Source organism: Chrysemys picta, chromosome 6, assembly GCF_011386835.1.
Source record: "Chrysemys picta bellii isolate R12L10 chromosome 6, ASM1138683v2, whole genome shotgun sequence".
NCBI classification, from domain to species: domain Eukaryota; kingdom Metazoa; phylum Chordata; order Testudines; family Emydidae; genus Chrysemys; species Chrysemys picta.
Window position 1 is genome coordinate 39,014,795 of NC_088796.1, and position 18,249 is coordinate 39,033,043.

The 18,249-nt window shown below is 38.9% G+C and overlaps 1 protein-coding gene across 11 annotated transcripts in view; it reads left to right on the forward strand.

Annotated features, from left to right (window-relative positions):
• Positions 1-15,660, forward strand: part of KIF2A (kinesin family member 2A) — a 92,569-nt gene extending 76,909 nt beyond the window's left edge. For 4 of the 11 annotated variants that reach the window (XM_065599022.1, XM_065599025.1, XM_065599021.1 and 1 more), the window contains exons 16-21: positions 185-252; positions 4,718-4,831; positions 5,998-6,148; positions 8,245-8,346; positions 10,116-10,251; positions 13,939-15,660. In XM_065599022.1, the coding sequence (XP_065455094.1) occupies positions 185-252; positions 4,718-4,831; positions 5,998-6,148; positions 8,245-8,346; positions 10,116-10,251; positions 13,939-14,024 (657 nt within the window). In that variant the 3' untranslated portion in view covers positions 14,025-15,660. Of the gene's footprint in view, positions 1-184; positions 253-4,717; positions 4,832-5,997; positions 6,149-8,244; positions 8,347-10,115; positions 10,252-13,796 lie in introns of all 11 variants that reach the window. The other 7 variants (XM_065599029.1, XM_065599027.1, XM_065599024.1 and 4 more) reach the window with 3 other exon arrangements.
• Positions 15,661-18,249: the final 2,589 nt, after the last annotated feature.

Genomic DNA, 18,249 nt, shown 5'->3' on the forward strand with positions numbered 1-18,249 from the left:
TTACTGAGTGAGTATCTTTGGCCTGTGTTATGCAGGAGGTCAGATTAAATTATCATTATAGTCCCTTCTGGCCTTAAAAATGTGCTAATCTATGTGAAATCTGAAGTGCAAGGTAAACTTCTTAAATTCTGCAATGTTATTATTTTTACAAAATGTTTGTTGATTTATGGTTTGTTTTCTCCAGATTGCTACTATCTCTCCAGGGATGGCATCCTGTGAAAACACTCTAAATACACTGAGATATGCAAATAGGTATGGGAAATATTTTATTTATAGCTAATTTAGCTGTTGTATTAGATCTCTGAATTGTGGTATTCTGTTACTGTGTGACACATAATTATTTTAGGCACTTTCTAATTATTTTTAGTATGCTTGCATTTCTTTCTAAAACACAGACCAAAAGACTGATCCAAACGTTTATTTTATTTGAAGTTAATTTCATGCTTATGAAAGGTAACAAGTTAACAGCACTGGAAACTGAATTCCAGTATTTATTGGTAGACTGGACTACAACCGTGTGTAAGCATCTTCACACTGACCAATATGCTTCAGTCCTGTTCTGGAGGTGTCACCTTTTGGGGTAAGAGGACAGGTTCAGCCTCCTTGAGGACTTCTGCCTAGATGGTCAGTTGTAGCATATACACTGTTTGACTAGGAATTGAGACCCCCTTGCCGTGAAAGGCACAGTATTGCTTTTCAGAACCTGAGCTTCCAGGCTGGTCTATAATAGAAAACGTTGCTGCTTTAACTGTATTGGTATAATTACATCCACAAAAAGTCCCTAGTGTGGATGCAATTATACTGGTGTAGAACTGTGTGTACTAGGGCTTTTACTGATGTAATTATAGGTATGTCTACATATACATTGGTGTGTTCAGTACAGACCCTGCATGCTCAGCTAGCACAGGTATACAGTGAGGCACTGCTTAGGGGAGTAGAGTATGAACAGGCCATAACCTTAGGATATGCTTGTGATGTCCCGCGTAGGACACCCAGAGCTGTGAGCCACTGTTATCGCTCTGTCACTTTGGATGCAGTGGCTCTAATGATTTCGGAGTGTGTCCAGTGAGAGGGACTGGACACTTCAGGGAGACATCTCTGGGGACTTTGGGAGATGGGGTTCACTGATTGTTACTTGCAAGGCAAGGTTTTGACTGGCAGAGCTTGAAGAGCTGGCTGGCAAGGCAGACAGGTTCGTGTGTCAGTGAACTGACACACAGCTTGGCAGCAGTAAAGCTCTCACTTTTGCTAAGGCAGAGTGGTAACTCAGATGCTCACAGCTCTGAGTGTCTTGAGCACAACGTCATAGTGTTCCCTGCATGGCTTTCTACATGCCCACTGCTATTTTTAGCAGTGTAGTGTCCCACTGCTGGAGCCTTTCCCTGCTGCAGGGAAAGACTCTGACAGCTCCCCGCTGTTGAACCTTTCCCTGCTCCCTCTCCACTGCCAGAGTCTTTCATTGCCATGTGTATCAACATACTGCAGGTTTAGACAAGGCCTGTATCGGCAAAAAAAATCACACCCCTCACTGATATAGTTATAACACTCAAATTTTTAAGTGTAGACCAGCCCTTCTAGATTCCTCCTTTTCCCCACTATTTCTGTTTTTATTTTTAAATTGTTTCTTCCCTTCAAAAACCAAAAATGCTTTTTACATGTTTCTGATTGAGTATGGATATCCTGTATTGCTTTAATTTCGTCACTTTTACCTTTTTGACAGAAGTATGCAATACAAACAGGATTTTTTGTCACCTGTAAATTTAAGTTTTCTTCTAAACTTGATAACTTGATCTGTAAATGCATAGAATAATGCATTGGGCATATATTTTAACTGTCAAGAAGTGGGGAGGTAGAATTTCTCTTACTTTTGTATTACTCCTTTTAGAAGAATTGGGCTTATGAGTAGAAATGGGTAGTCCGGGACTTCTCAACTGCATAGTGTTTTCCAGGGTTCAAAAAAAAAAAAATCTTTGTAGATCTAAGAAATGTTTTAAATTTACTGTATATTTGAGTATACTGCTGGAACAAGAATTCTGAAATAAATGTTCAGCAGTAAACATCTGAGATCCTTGAAGATCTTTACTTTTTCATAATTGAGGGGAGGCAGTTAATTTGTTTTCTATTTCAAGCACATAACTGTCCCTGTGCTTGTGATGCTATTATATTCTGCAAAAATAATGCACTGCAAGCCTGTATGTGTTTTTAATATTTCTGTAACAAGTTTCTTAGAGAACTTGGTTTACGTTTTATAGAGACCCATCTACTGTGCAGAAGTATTAATTATATTTGTCTTTGTATGCCAGAATCTAATACGTACCTTACATTTGTAGACTTTGTCCATACATTTAAATCTTGCACTTGCCGTTGCATTTTAACTCTCAATGCTCTTTTAACAATGTGTCATTTTCATATCAATTTTAGGGCTGTCTATTAACTGCAGTTAGCTCCCGTGATTAACTCAAAAAATTAATCGTGATCAAAAAAAAATCATGATTAATCGCACTGTTAAACAATAGAATACCAATTGAAATTTATTAAATATTTTCGCATGTTTTTTTACATTTTCAAATATATTGATTTCTATTACGACACAGACTACAAAGTGTACATGCTCTCTGTATGTGTGTGTATATATTTCTCCTCAATGTATGTTTCACTCTATATGCATCCGAAGAAGTGGGCTGTAGTCCACGAAAGCTTATGCTCTAATAAATTTGTTAGTCTCTAAGGTGCCACAAGTACTCCTGTTCTTTTTGCGGATACAGTCTAACACGGCTGCTACTCTGAAAAGTGTACAGTGCTCACTTTATAATATTTTTATTACAAATATTTGCAGTGTAAAAATGAAAAATACTATTTCTTTTGTTTATCAGTTTACCTCATGCAAGTACTGTAGTGCAATCTCTTTATCATGAAAGTGCAACTTACAAATGTTACATAACTGCTCTCAAAAACAAAACAATGTAAAACTTTAGAGCCTACAAGTCCACTCAGTCCTACTTCTTGTTCAGCCAATCGCTAGTTTGTTTACATTTACAGGAGATGCTGCTGCCTGCTTCTTATTTACAGTGTCACCTGAAAGTGAGAACAGGCGTTTGCATGGCAGTTTTGTAGCTGGCGTTGCAAGGTATTTATGTGCCAGATATACTAAACATTTGTATGGCCCTTCATGCTTCGGTCACCATTCCAGAGGATATGCTTCCATGCTGATGATGCTCGTTTAAAAAAAAAAGTGTTAATTAAATTTGTGACTGAACTCCCTGGGGGAGAATTGTATGTCTTCGGCTTTGTTTTACCCACATTCTGCCATATATTTCATGTTATAGCAGTCTCGGATGATGACCCAGCACGTTTGTTTTAAGAACACTTTCACTGCAGATTTGACAAAATGCAAAGAAGATACCAAAGTAAGATTTCTAAAAATAGCCACAGCACTCGACCCAAGGTTTAAGAATCAGAAGTACCTTCCAAAATCTGAGAGGGACGAGGTGTGGAGCATGTTTTCAGAAGTCTTAAAGAGCAGCACTCAGATGTGGAAACTACAGAACCCGAACCACCAAAAAAGAAAATCAACCTTCTGCTGGTGGCATCTGACTCCATGATGATGAAAATGAACATGCATTGGTCCGCTCTGCTTTGGATCGTTATCAAGCAGAACCCATCATCAGCATGGATGCATGTCCTATGAAACGGTGGTTGAAGATGAAGGGACGTGAATCTTTAGTGCATCTGGCACGTAAATATTTTGTGACGCCGGCTACAACGGTGCCATGCAAACGCTTGTTCTCACTTTCAGGTGACATTGTAAACAAGAAACGGACAGCATTATCTCTTGCAAATTGTAACCAAGTTTCTTTGTCTGAGCGATTGGCTGAAGTAGGACTGAGTGGACTTGGAGGCTCTAAAGTTTTACATTGTTTTATTTTTCAGTACAGTTATTTTTTGTACATAATTCTACATTTGTAAGTTCAACTTTCATGATAGAGATTGCACTACAGTACTTGTATGAGCTGAATTGAAAAATACTATTTATTTTGTTTTTTACAGTAATAAAAGTAAATATAAAGTGAGCACTGTATACTTTGTATTCTGTGTAATTGAAATCAATATATTTGAAAATGTAGAAAACATCCAAAAATATTTAAATAAATGGTATTCCATTATTGTTTAACAACGTGCTTAATCACGATTAATTTTTTTAATCACTTGACTGCGCTAATCAATTTATAAATAAGTAACTTCTTGCGGATATTATATGAACTCTAGACACATTAAATAGTAATGTGTGTGCAGTTTACAATACGCATGAAACTGGGTAGTATGCAGTTTGAAGTAATTATAATTGTAGTCACTTGATATTTTGAAAAGAGCAATTCCATGGAATATTGAACTCGGGCCAAATTCTGTTCATTATACCAATGTATACCCGGAATAACTCCACTGAAGACAGTGGAATTATTACAAATTTACACTGCTGTAAATGAGCAGAATTTGTCCAGTTGAATTTTCTTAGAAACATGCTTGAAACTCAAATTTGAGGAAGCCTAAATGTCTCAACACTGTCTCTAAACATGTTTTATCTTAAAAACGAACTGCTTCATTTGTTTCATTCTTTTCAAAACTATAAAGGAGAATGCTAAATGAAAAGTTGTCATTTTAATTAATGTCTTTACAAGAACACTTTCTTTTAATATGCTGCTGTATCTTGCTGCTGCAGAGTAAAGGAATTTGGAATTAGTCCTTCGGACATTCCCTTCTCACAGAGTAGTGGCAGTCGCTCTGATCTCTCTCCTTCCTATGAGTATGACGACTTTTCTCCTTCGATCACCAGGTCTACTTCATTCTATACATGGAATCTTTATTTTAAGTTTTTCTGTTTAGCTGTATAATTTTACAGACCCAAACCTTCATTTATTCCCTTGCTTTGAGTCATCACATACTTTGTTTTCGTCCTGTTTGACAGGTGACGGTACTGCATGGTCCGCAATCATCTTCCCAATTTTTTGTTCATTTTTCTTTCTTAAACATTTGAATATTTCATATTCAGGCTTGCTTTTCCCTTCATACATAAAAATGGTGATGTTACCTTTGTAGATTTAGTGGATTGGTTCTCATAAGTCTGTTTAGAATAATTCTAAGTCTTTGAATTTTATTACCTGATAAAAATAAAAGGAAATGTATACCTTCTTATTTTTCATTAGTGTAGTGAATCCTACATATACGTGTGGGGGATTTTGGGTTTTTTTTTTTTTTTTTTAGTCTATATTAGCAAGTTGTTAAGGTTAATTATTACTGAAGGATATTTGTCTAACCTTTTTTGGTTTATTTGTAAATTTGAATTCATTTAGTTCATAAACTTTTTTTAAAGTGGACATCCTTGCTTGAATGGATGATGTCAGCTGCACTTTTGTAAACTGTTTTCATTTTGCTAATGTTCAGCTTTTCTAAGAATCTCAAAATTGAAACTGGCTTTAATTAATGATCTGTCCATTCTTTATGGACACTAGATTGTTAGTGCGAGAAAACAGATTTGTTTTTTAAAGTCAAAAAGTGTGGAATCATTTATTAACCAAAAAGATGCACACAAAGAGAGAGAATCTGTGAAGCTATCTTTACACTAACGATTACGACTATTATTGACTTGTTATACAGTTCTTAAATGTTTATGGTTAGGTTTGTTTTTTCCCTCCTTGTACCTGATTTATAACAAAGCCAGTCTCGCAGTCACCATCTTTAAATCTAAACGGGATGTTTTTCTAACAAGTTATTGGCCTTGATGAAATAGATGAAATTATGTGTCCTGTGTTTATATAGAAGGGCAGACTAGATGGTCCTTTTTTGGCCTTAAAGTCACATTAAATTTGTGAAGTTGACATCACCTTTATTAAATGAATTAAATTGCATCTGAATCCATAAGGCTTTAATTTATTTTTGCTATTTTATGTAGAGCATCATTTATTTTAAAATAAAATCTTTTTTTTTTTTTAATGATTGTAGAGTGAAGGAACTGACGGTTGATCCTAGTGCTGCAGGAGATATCCGTCCAATTATACACCATGCTCCAAATCAAATTGATGATTTAGAGACACAGTGGGCTGTAGGGAGCTCACCTCAGAGAGATGATCTTAAACTTCTTTGTGAACAAAATGTAAGTAGCGTTCATCATTTTAGGCGAGTGTATATACACCTCTACCCCGATATAATGCTGTCCTCGGGAGCCAAAAAATCTTACCGCGTTATAGATGAAACCGCGTTATACCGAACTTGCTTTGCTCCACTGGAGTGCGCAGCCCTGCCTTCCCGGAGCACTGCTTTACCGCGTTATATCCGAATTCATGTTATATTGGGTCGCGTTATATCGGGGTAGAGGTGTATAATATTGTCTTTGAATTCAACAGTAGATCAAATCCTGAGTAATATATGTTTATAAGGGTACTAGCTACTTGGTTGAGTATAGTTAGCCTCTGGACTCTTTCAAATTGTCATAAAGTTAATGCTGATGCTAAAAATGTGTTTTGTGGGGTTTGCTTTGTTTCAGATTCGTTCTGTTTTCCTTGCTGCTAAGGACACTTCAGTAGCACTGCTTGTTTGTTTTAGAAGTTGCTGCTTTTCTCCAGACAGTTTTTCCTAGCATGCCTTCATCCCATATTAGGCAACTGGCAGCATTCTGTAAAGCCCTTTCTTTCCATTATTGCTTCTAGGGCTCTCAGTATTACTACTCCAGATATTTTCCTTTCATGCAAATAGCTGTTTCAAGTGATTTTCTTCCCCACAAGGCTTGCTAGCGTGCATTTTTCCATGCTTATCTTATTTTGCCTTATGCCCATGTTTCTAAATTCACTGCTACAATTGGGTTCCCTCAGCACTATAGTTTGGAGGCTGCCTTAGGATGGGGCTTGACTCTCTCTTCAGGAACAAAATGCATGTCCTTAATTACAGGCAGTTTCCTGACCCATCATCTTTTTTGAGCTACAGAGCATAGAGAATACTTTAGAATGATTGAGAGCTTGTCTATACTTTGAAACTTGCGGACATAACATAGCTATTACAGAATAATGATCATTATTACAGTATAAGATGCCATGTGGATGGTCTTATTCCAGAAGAGATTTATCTGGGCATAAGCTTTCGTGGGTAAAAAACCCACTTCTTCAGATTTGAAGAAGTGTTTTTTTTACCCACGAAAGCTTATGCCCAAATAAATCTGTTAGTCTTTAAGGTGCCACTGGACTCCTCGTTGCTTTTGTGGATACAGACTAACATGGCTACCCCTCTGATTCTTATTCCAGAATACGTCTTTTGGTAAACTTCCAGGTGTAGACAAGCCCTAATTTAGCTCCAGATTGATTTGCTTTGCTTTTGCCTGCTGGATAGTACTCTGGGCTCCTCATTAGGAATCTGCTTTCATAACAAAGGCGCAGTGTGCCACGTTAGGTAGAAACAAAGAGCTGCGAGCGTCCTGGGCAGCTGCCCTGCACCTTGCCAAGCAAATTTGCTCTCTGGAAGTCGCGCCTGCCTGCCTGCTTGGCTTTGAGTCTGTCATTGACTACACCAATTGTGCTGGCAGGAATGACTTTTTAGGCATTGGCACCTCTGCTAGAGGAGAGCACAGAGGAAGTAGACTAATAAGTAGACAGGTCCCCTACCTCTTCAGTGACAAGTCTGGTCCTGCCCCTTTAATTGCACCACTGAAGTAAAACTCCGTTTGTGGAAATGGTGAATATGGATACACCGAAGAAAAATTCTTAGGTATCTAATTTGAACTTTCTTGAGATCCTGTGTTACTTTCCCTGTCCTTGCTGGTGTTGGCAACATCTCCCTGTTTAGTATCTGTGGATCTAATTAACATTTCTTTCTCTTCCAGATCACTAGTAGATATGTAAAAAGAATAGGCGTAATGATTTCTGTGGTTCCCACTCCATGTTTCCTTCTTGTTGTTTTGTTTTGTTTGTTTGTTACTCAGTAGAAGAACTGTTTGGAAAATTATAACAAAAAAGATGAAAAATAAATGAAATTTCATTTGTTTTGCTACTTTTTCCCCCTTCCTTCCCCCAATTTCTGATCATGTATAGCCAGGTGCAAGAAGTTGAAAATTGTACACTCCTGAGTCCCTTTTTCAGCAGTACAGCTTTCTATATATTTCCCTTTCTTATCTTGGGATAGGATGAAACACCTATTTAATTTAATTTATTATTTTTAAAGCAAAATTCATCACAGAATAATAAACTTTATTATTTTTTCAAGGAGGAAGAAGTTTCTCCACAGTTGTTTACTTTCCATGAAGCTGTGTCACAAATGGTAGAAATGGAAGAGCAAGTAGTAGAAGACCACAGGGCTGTCTTCCAGGTAAAATACTGATTGTACTAATCAAATAGCTCACATTGGCCAGAGGGAAGTTCAAACTCTTGGGACGGAAGATGTCATGGTATACTAGTGCACTCATACCTTCACAGATTTCTAAACACAATTCTCACGGGCAAGACAGAGTCCGAATCATATATAATACACCATGTCCCCCAAGCACCAACTCCTTTGTCACAGTGGCAGTGGAGAAGCACACTGATATATTGTCTGTATAACTTCTGTTGTTTTCTTTTCAGAAGCTGATAGTCTTATAGAAGTCTTGTTACCATAGAGCAGTTACTGTTTTTTTTTTTTTTTTTTTAAGTATTGAGTTAATTCTTCTGCTTTGGTTCCTTTCTGGTTTTAGTCATGCCTTCCAGTGTTAGTGGCTGTGTGTTTTGGGGATGAAGCTTATTTGGCACTAATCCCACAATTTGAGCTTGAAATTTGACTGTCTAATCAGCACAGAGGCTGTCAGACCAGGGGTTGGTCTGTTCTACTGTGTCCTGGAAAGTCTCATCTATGTACCTCTGTCTCTCTTAGCTCCTCTAGTTCAGCCTGTACACAGTCTCTGAAGGCCAGGAGCTCCTTGCACCGAATGCACACATACACTACCTGCCCATAGGGCAGGTAATCATACATGCTGCATTGGGTGCAATAAACTGGATAGCCCCCACTCTGTTGCTGGACTTTTGCCTGCATTATCTTTTTACTCCTGAAGCTCATTCCTTGGTTGATGTTTTGTATTTATTGGGGGGTGGTTTTGGCTTTAAGTTTTAAAGAACGTTAAGTTTCTCTAGCACCCCTCCCACCCACTTCCCCTCTAAACTCCCTCGCAAAACTCCCCTTTTAGTCGCTCCTGTTCGCTAGCTCCCCTGGTAACTCAGGTTACAGGCCCCCTGCCTGGGGCTGAAGATCTTGGGCTTCGGCCTCCTTTCTTGAGGTGTTGGGACTCAGGCAGACTCAGGCTTCAGTCCCCCCTCTTATACCTATCTCATAGAGCTAGAAGGGACCCCGAAAGGTCATCGAGTCCAGCCCCCTGCCTTCACTAGCAGGACCAAGTACTGATTTTGCTCCAGATCCCTAATTGGCCCCCTCAAGTATTGAACTTACAACCCTGGGTTTAGCAGGCCAATGCTAAAACCACTGAGCTATCCCAGAGTTTTTTGACTCTTGGAGTCGTGTAGTAATTTTTGTTGTCAGAAGGGGTCGTGGTACAATGAAGTTTGAGAACCCCTGGTGTAGGGGAATCCTCTTGTGGAATGGAGCTGTTGTAGTGGCTCCTATGGCACAGGCCCCTCCCACAAAGCTTGCTTGGGGGTGTGCCCCGGGGTGTCCGAATGGTCCCTTGGAGTTGTGGGCAGCCCACACATACTTGCATCACCAGTCTAGCTCAGTGCATGGTGTCCTTATATCAGGGCTACAAAGATGGCATCAAGCAGTGATTTTTTTCCCCTCTGCCTGCAGCTATGCTGAGTGCTCCAGACTGTAGCAGAGAATTGGGGCCACTATCTTTGGCCGTTCCTGACACAGCCATTGGAATGAAGGAACCATGTATTATAAAACATATTAAAAACCTACAGTTTTGCTACATAGAAAACAAAAATTCAGATACTGAAGTGAATTCATGTTACAATTCATGAAATTGTTTGTCTAGTAAAAGGGTATAACTAGCTTTGTGAAAGCAGAAAGACTTTGTGAATTCAGCTGTCTGCCTTCAGATTGTCTCCTGGCTAATGCATTCAGCGGTCGTGCATCTCTTGTCTTTTCAGGAATCTATTCGATGGTTGGAAGATGAAAAAGCTCTTCTAGAGATGGCTGAAGAAGTAGATTATGATGTGGATTCTTATGCTACACAACTTGAAGCAATCCTAGAACAAAAAATTGACATTTTGACTGAACTCCGAGGTAAGGCTGTGTTTTTTGTCCATTTATGAGTAGGGGTCTACCAAATTCACAGCTGTGAAAATCACATCACGGACAGTGGAATCTGGTCTCCCCCATGAAATGTGGCCTCCAGTCACCCAGCTCTGAAGGCAGAGCAGAGAGTGAGAGCTGCTGGCCGGGTGTCCAGCTTTGAAGGTAGTGCCACCATCAGCAGTAGCGGAGGAGTAAGGGTGGTAATACCGTGACCCCCTAATAAGCTTGCGACTCCCTGTGATGGGTTGCCCCCCTTCAAGATGCCACCTGATGTGCTGAGATTCCACTGAGGCTGCTTGTACTGCCAGCACGGGCCCCCTTTAACCTGTCTTTCTGAGCCAGGCTCTTAAGCCTTCTCTAGCATACGCACACAGGCAGGGCCACACACAGCTGTAGAAAGACACAGACATAGCGCTCTGGAAGACTCAGCTTCAGGGACTTGCCCCAGCACTCAGTTGTCCACCTCCCTTGAAGTGCAGACCCAAAGATATATTGTCTTGCGCTGTAGAGAAATCTATACAGCGTAAGCTGATAAATTCGCCCCCTCCCTCAGTGTGGCGGAAGATATGCACAACTGCATTCCCCCCACTCTCCCCGGTTAGAAATTACAGAAACTGGGTTTAATATAAAGAAAACAAAATTTATTAACTATAAAAGGCAGATTTAAAGTGGTTGAAGGGGTAGCAAACCGAACAAAGCAGATTACTGAGCAAATAAAACAAAACACACAAACTAAGCTTGATTCACGAAAGAAACCGATTACAAAAAGTAATTTCTCACCCTAAATGTTGAATTAGGCAGAATGCAGAGTTTCTGTAGCTCAGAGTTCTAGTTATTTATTCTTAGAGACTGGACCCCTGTCTCAGTCTGGACTCACTCCTGCCTTTCCCTTCAGGTTAGTCTCTTTTGTCCTTTCAGGTTCTTTCAGCAGTCCTTCTTCTTGGGTAGGCCATGGAGGAGAGTCTGGAATGCCTTTCCTCCCAGCCTTAAATAGAATTTACATAAGGCGGGAAGCCTTTTGTTTCCCAAACTTGACCTCCTCTTCCTGTGAGTGGAAAATTACTAGAAGTCCAAGGTAGTGTTTAGTACCAGGTGGCAGGACCACCTGACCTAGTAGTGTCAGCTAGTCCAGGACACCTCGCAGGAAGGAGAAAGATTAGTATCTTCACAGTCTTGTTGTTTCTTCCTGATGGCCCATCAAATTTGATGGCCTGTTGTCTGGTGGGTGTCTTCCAAATACATACCCAGCTGTAATGGTTACATAGTCCATATTCCTAACTTTAGATACAGAAATGATACATGCATACAAATTGGATAATCACATTCAGTAAATCATAACCTTTCCAATGATATCTTACATGAGCCATCTTGCATAAAGTATATTTGTTATGGCCTATCCATATCATAAGTATATTTTCATAAAGAATATGGAGTGTAACGTCACACTCCTTTTTGGGTCGGGCCCCCAGTTTGAGAAACGCTGTGGAGGAATCATACATTTTTTGTTAGTTGGTCATGGCATAAATAGCAAATTTCACAGATGTGTTACACATCTGTGAAACTTGCTATGTATGCCATGACCAACCTGTGAAAAATGTGTGATTTCTCCGTGATTTAAGTAGACCCCTATTTATGTGTGTGTTACTAGCTGTGGGTTTTTATGCATCAAAAGGACTAACTAACAATAATGAGCTATAACTGAATATTGTTATGAATTTTTTTTCTTCCTCTGTCCTACAACCCATATTCAATTCAGAGAGCACTATAGCTCCATTACACCGGCTCAAGGAAGCAAATAATCTGTCAGTACCAGTATAGAGGAAAAATTCTTCATTTTGCCCCCCTGGATCCTGGAAGTCTAGAACCTATGCTCAGTCCTCCAGCTTTCTTCTCTCTTTGTCTATCTCTCTGTCCTAGCCCATTCAAAACAACAAAGGAAGGAAACAGTCTAAATGGAATTGCAGGAAAAGGGAAAATAAGGCAGAGAGAAATAAATAGTCTGCCAGTTAACTCCCAACTGCTGCTTTATTTCCCAGCTGCATATCAGAGGCTGGGGAGACTGCTTCTAGGTCACTCTTCTAGGTCTGCCCACCAGAGTTTAGATCTGTATCCAGCTATGAACAGCTCTTGCTTACGAATGTGTTCTCAGCTCAGAAGCCTTCATCTCTGCAGCTTGTTTTCAACCTCTCGTTCAATCATATCAGAATGCAGATTCTCAGTGCCCCAGATTGTCTCTTCAGACTGTATCTTATCTAGAGCCACTCCTCATGGCATAATTGGTCACTCCAGTGAGAGTAATGGGGGTGAATGTACACCTCTGAGTCATTAGTTTTGGATATATTGGGTTTCTTTGAAACCATAATGTTGGGAAGTTCCTTGAAAAAAAAAATGAAAACAGTTTTAGATTTTGCACAATCTGAATATGTCCTGCAGGCCACATGAATGCATTTATTGGATGTGTCCCATGAGTTATATATTTAATGCTCCTGCTCTAACACTGTGTGTTGGGTTAAGTGTAACTCAAACGGATCTAACAAAAGAGTGTTATACTTTCCTTGTGCCACCTGTGAGCCCATTGCTTCCTCTGAGGAAGAGAAGTTGGTAGACATTGACAATGGCTTTGGTAAAGCAGCAAATTGGGCAACTCCACTCTCTTTCAAAATCATTACAGGCTGCCTTTGAAATAAGGTGCTGCAAGCATAGCTATTTAGAATAAACACTTGCTTCTATTCATACTGCCTGGTACACTTGCTGACTATGAATTCTTTGTAGGGTGGGGAAAAAGAGATGGAAAAGGAAATTATTGCCAGTAATTGTTGGTACTTCTCCCATTCCTCCCCTTGGAGGGTATTGGTCATGGTGATGAGTACTCCAACTCTTGTTTATTGCTCAGAGATTTTGGAACTAGTTTCTCTATACTGGCCTCAACTTGACAGTCTTCTCTCCTTGTTTCTTGGTAGATGGAGCTGTGTAACTATCTATGGATTATAGTGTTGTAGGGTGTGAAAAGGAAGACAGTGACAGAATTACCTTTACACCCTTCTCTTCCAGTATTCTTTAATTCTCTGGAGTTTTGCAGTGAAATAAATAAATATGGAGGAAGTCTCCATTTGTTGTGTAACTGCAGTCACAAAAGTCCGTTTCTGTGTTACAGGAAAATAGTGGATTCTGGAAGGCATTGTTTTCATGTAGATGTTTAAATCAGTCATGTCAGTATAAAGAATGGTCTCCAATCCAATTCTAGAGATTTTAAAGATAGCACGGGAAGTTGCATTAATATATAGAAACATGTTAGAGGCTAATCCTGTACTGCTCAGTTGGAGATTTTGTGCGTATAGCTGATAAGGACGGACAGGGAGTGCCTGGGAAGCATACTCTGCATTGAATGTGCTACTGTGAAGTTTCCTAGAAACAGGAGTAAGGCCTAAGAGGGGAACAGGTTGCTAAGAAACTTGTTTATATAGGGAGTATTACACTTGAGCTTATGTACTCAAACATGTCCATTATCTTCCCTGGCTCCTTGTTGTCTGTAGCCTCTGCTCACATGTATGGAGGAATGCAACAACTTTGTGCTCTTTGCTGGTGAAATACTTGCAACCTCAAGACTTACCTACAAAACACCCACTGAATACAAGCACAGTGGCATTTCTTTCTTTCTTTATTTTTTTTTTTAAGATAAAGTGAAATCTTTCCGGGCAGCTCTACAAGAGGAGGAACAGGCCAGTAAACAGATCAATCCGAAGAGACCACGTGCCCTTTGAAATGGGCCTCTGCTGCTAATGGATCCCCCGAACCCTTACTGCTGTAACATACAGTTGTTATGAGATGGTGGCTGTAAGAACTCAACTACTTGAAAGCATAAAAACTTTTGAAGTCTCTGTGGAAATGTCCAGTTTCTCCTTCACCTGAATGACATTTTCAGTTTTGTGTGAAACACTTCAATGATGTCTCCAGAATGCTTCTAGACCAGACAGCACAGCACAACCATGCAGGGTTCAGAGCTGTGAAGCACTTTGTTGAAAAATTTTCATTTATTCAAATTGTGAATTTTATGTTTTGGAAATCTTTGCCATTTTTTTTTAATAATGAAGTAAAACTGTGGACTTGAAAAACTTCACTATTTCCTTTTAATGATGTCCAATTTTGTTACAAAGACCAGCTGTTCAGTTTTAAATTGTGTTTGCGTGCATGCACACCTCATCAGTGATTGTACATAACTTCTCTTCTAGAGATAGCTGTGCTAACCTATTCCCATTCTGTGCCTTGATGAAGGCTACTTGATCCTAAATGTCCTTTCTGAAGCACAGCCTTAATAAATGACATTCCTTATTTGTCAATGTAAATTACTTTTATTGTGTGTACATCTTTAATGTGTGTGAGCCTTTTTTTTTTTCCGGTGACTAGTTCATTTCACAGGATGTACAACAGCTGGACATTCCATCCTCGTAGAAATCTGGAATCATGATTTATTTGAATACCATAAAGAATGGTTATAAAATGCTAATGTTTTCTTTGTAAAGAACAATATAAATTAGTTGATGTATAATAAAAGGTAACATTTAAGTATGGAGGAGAGTTGTATGTTAGAATAATACAGATATACAGTATGTGTATAAGTGTGATAAATGCTGTCTAGAATAAAGGTGCAATCTGATCTCTACGTATGGGTAGGAGGACTATAAAAGTTCAGGGATCCAGTGAATAGCATAAACACAATACCTTTTCACATACTAGCATGACAACTTACATGTGCATTAACTGTAGTTTGCAGATAGTTTGTATGGAGTAGTACTGTTGCTTTAAAGAAAGTAGCTAATGCATATTTTTCCCTTTGTACAGTGCCAGCAGCTGAAAAGTGGGGTGAATCTATCATTTTGGATTTGCACAATAGGCTGCACAAACTCTACATAGTACGATATAAATCCCACAGGTACCTGAAGTCTCACAAATAGCACCATACGTATCCAGCACTTTTTAGTTGATGGCACTTGAGTTATTTTTGCCAGTCAGTGTCCAAAAGAAGGGGGGGAAAAAAAACAAAAACCTTTTATGTAAGAACTTTTTGTCAAACAATTTTAGCCCTCTGAGTTCTCCCTGTTTCCAGGACCGATTCCAAGAGTTAATATCAGCAGACCCTAGGAATGGTTTTAAACTTGTTTTTTGGAACACAAGCCCATTTATGCCGGGACTGAAGGGAAATAAAGGGAAGGCAATGAAAAGAGAGCTAAATGAGCCAGAGATTCTCAGCATTTAATGTTTGTAACTCCCATAGGAAGGTAGGCTATGGGAGACCTTTGTTGCATCATGGTAAAAAGCTCCTATCTGTAAACATGAAAGCTGAAAAAGCAATGTAGATTTTACACAATGTGTTTAATAAATTAAACAATGAAACATCAATTAGAGATGAGAATTTACTTCTATGAAACTTGCATTTGCTTTGGGAAGGAATTTACTTTGTGATCACATCTATTGAAATTAGATGTATCTGATTTTTTAAAAAAAATCATACTTAAAAGGCACATGGTGCTAGAATGGGTGTTTGTTTTATTGTAATAACCATCCTGTACAGACTTGTATTGTTTCACTGACTTCAGTCCTTAAACAGCTATATCAAAATGTACTGATCTTTCACTGCATTCATCTAAGAATGCAATCCATCAAAAAATTAAAAGGAAATTTTATTAGATAACTAAGTAAAACTAGCAAAAGTGTTTCTGTTCATAGTAACTGATGTAGGTTAAAAGAATTTCCTGCTTCTTAAATCAAAAGCTTTAATTAAAATGATCTGAATTGCTAAGTCTAAATCTCACTTTTCCTTAAGGTTTGAGCCATATCATGTAGAAGATTTATATACAAGAAGTCAAGATAATGTGGGAGGTGGTCCTTTAGCAAGTCACAACCTTTTTGTCTACCTGTAAAGAGTCTTGCAATACATATAGTGCTTTAAGATCCTCTGAAATGTGTAATCTAAATGTGATTCATTATGGATTACTGCATCAAACTGCAAATTAAGAATGGTAGATGCTATTCAGATTGTTGTAAATTTCATGAGAAACTGTGCAGCTAGTTTAAGTATGAATCTGCTGTATTTTAGATAATATGCCTGCTCCTATCCATGTCCAATTTTTAAAATAATTCTATGTAAAACACATTTTACTTTCATCACTGCTGATGAGAAATATTATTCTTAGCTAAATGTTTCACTGACTAGTTCTTGTCTCCCACACTAGGCCTCATATCACAAAAGAAATCATGTGGGAAAGGAATAATGGAAAGGAAAGAAGTATGATCACTTATGTATTTCCACTTTAGGGAGTAGCTTCTTAGGAACATTCTGCTATAATGGACAGCCAGTGAGATCTTTGTGGTAAACATATTCTCCAAAAGGTGATACACTTAGGGCAAGAGTTCAAGTGGATGTTTATAGTAAGAAATCAGGACACTTGCTGATCTGAGGTTTTAAAAGAGTAGGATACCACACCAATTAAGGCCAATTGTCTCAGCTTACATAGAGGGAAGTTAGAGAATACAGTCTAAATCCTACCAAACTGTGTGAGATAAAACCTTAGTTTTTACGGGCACTTCCCCCTCCCTGCCAAAACAAAGGGGACCAGTGCTGCTGCTACTCCAGTCAGCTACTGGCTGCAGAGTGGTTTGTCAAGCTAGGCTTTGCTAGTTTTGTATAGATTGCTTATTTTCTGCATGCTGGGAGAAGAGGGCTGTTGTGCTAGCCTAAGGTGAATAAAAGCTCTCTTGTCCAGACTCTGAAGCAATACTTACTTATAGAACCTTATGATAGAGAATGACATGCTTGTTCCTTGTAAGATGCTATTCCAGGCCTGAAACATCTCCAGCTGTTGCATTTACAGATTTTGCACTTAAGGCCATCAACCACCTCCTCATTGGCAGGGGGAAAAGGGTGTTATAGAATCTGTGTTCCAAGGCTGATCTAGCTTTGCCTATCACTGCTCTAAGCATAGGCAATTAGCACAAGAGCATTTACTCTATCTTTAACTGCTACTTAATGGTGTGACCCTGTAGCCCTCAACCTATAATTCACACTACGAACAAAGACTCAGTTTTAGAACTAGGAAATGTTAAATATTAAAATACTTTTGGAACATTTTGTAAGTTTCATTAACAAAAATGGAATAATGCAGCTAGCATTGTAACAAAGCTTACTGCCTATATTCAATGTTAAGAATTTAAAGGGAGATGTAAGGGGGAAAATTATGCAAGAAACCGCCTCTCCTGCTTGCCTGGAATAGTAATCTGGTAATATCATCTGATAGCACTCTTCAGTACTGTACAACTGCCTACAATTTTGAGATAAATATTGAAGTATAGGGATCTCTATTGAGATTAGATGTACACAGCTTATAGTATTTAATGTATGCAGTTTAAGGGAAAAGCCAGTGCAGTTACTGCACATCCTAGAGTTACTTGTGTAAGAAAGAGGCATGGACAGTGTGGTGATTTCTGTTCCCAGCTCTGCCACTGACATTTAACCTGTGCTCCTCAGTTACAATCTGTGAAATAAGAGAATACTGCTTACCCAGCCCTGTAAAGCACTTTGATGTCTATAACAGATGGAGTACTTAAGTGTACAGTATGGTTAAGGCAGTTTAAAGGCACCATACAATGTTTGTCAAACTGCATTGTTACAGAAAATTTTTATGTGAAAATGGTAGTATCATATTCTTCCCTGCCTCTGAATGCAATTCAGGGTCTAGCAGTAAGATGTAACTACAGCTGAAAACAAGTTTGGATATTTAAGAGGACTGTACCAGGCAAAAGAACTGTTCTGTCTTTTTAAAGCCTACCATGCTCTTGCTAGCAGGTTGCACAGCCAACGTGCCCAAGAGTGTTAACTGCCCCTACATCTAGAACATATACAGTGGTGATCTGCTCATTCTAGCAGCAATTTCTCCAATAGTCCAGGGCCTATGGTAGCTACCAGAAAGGAAAGGTTAAAGAGATGCATAC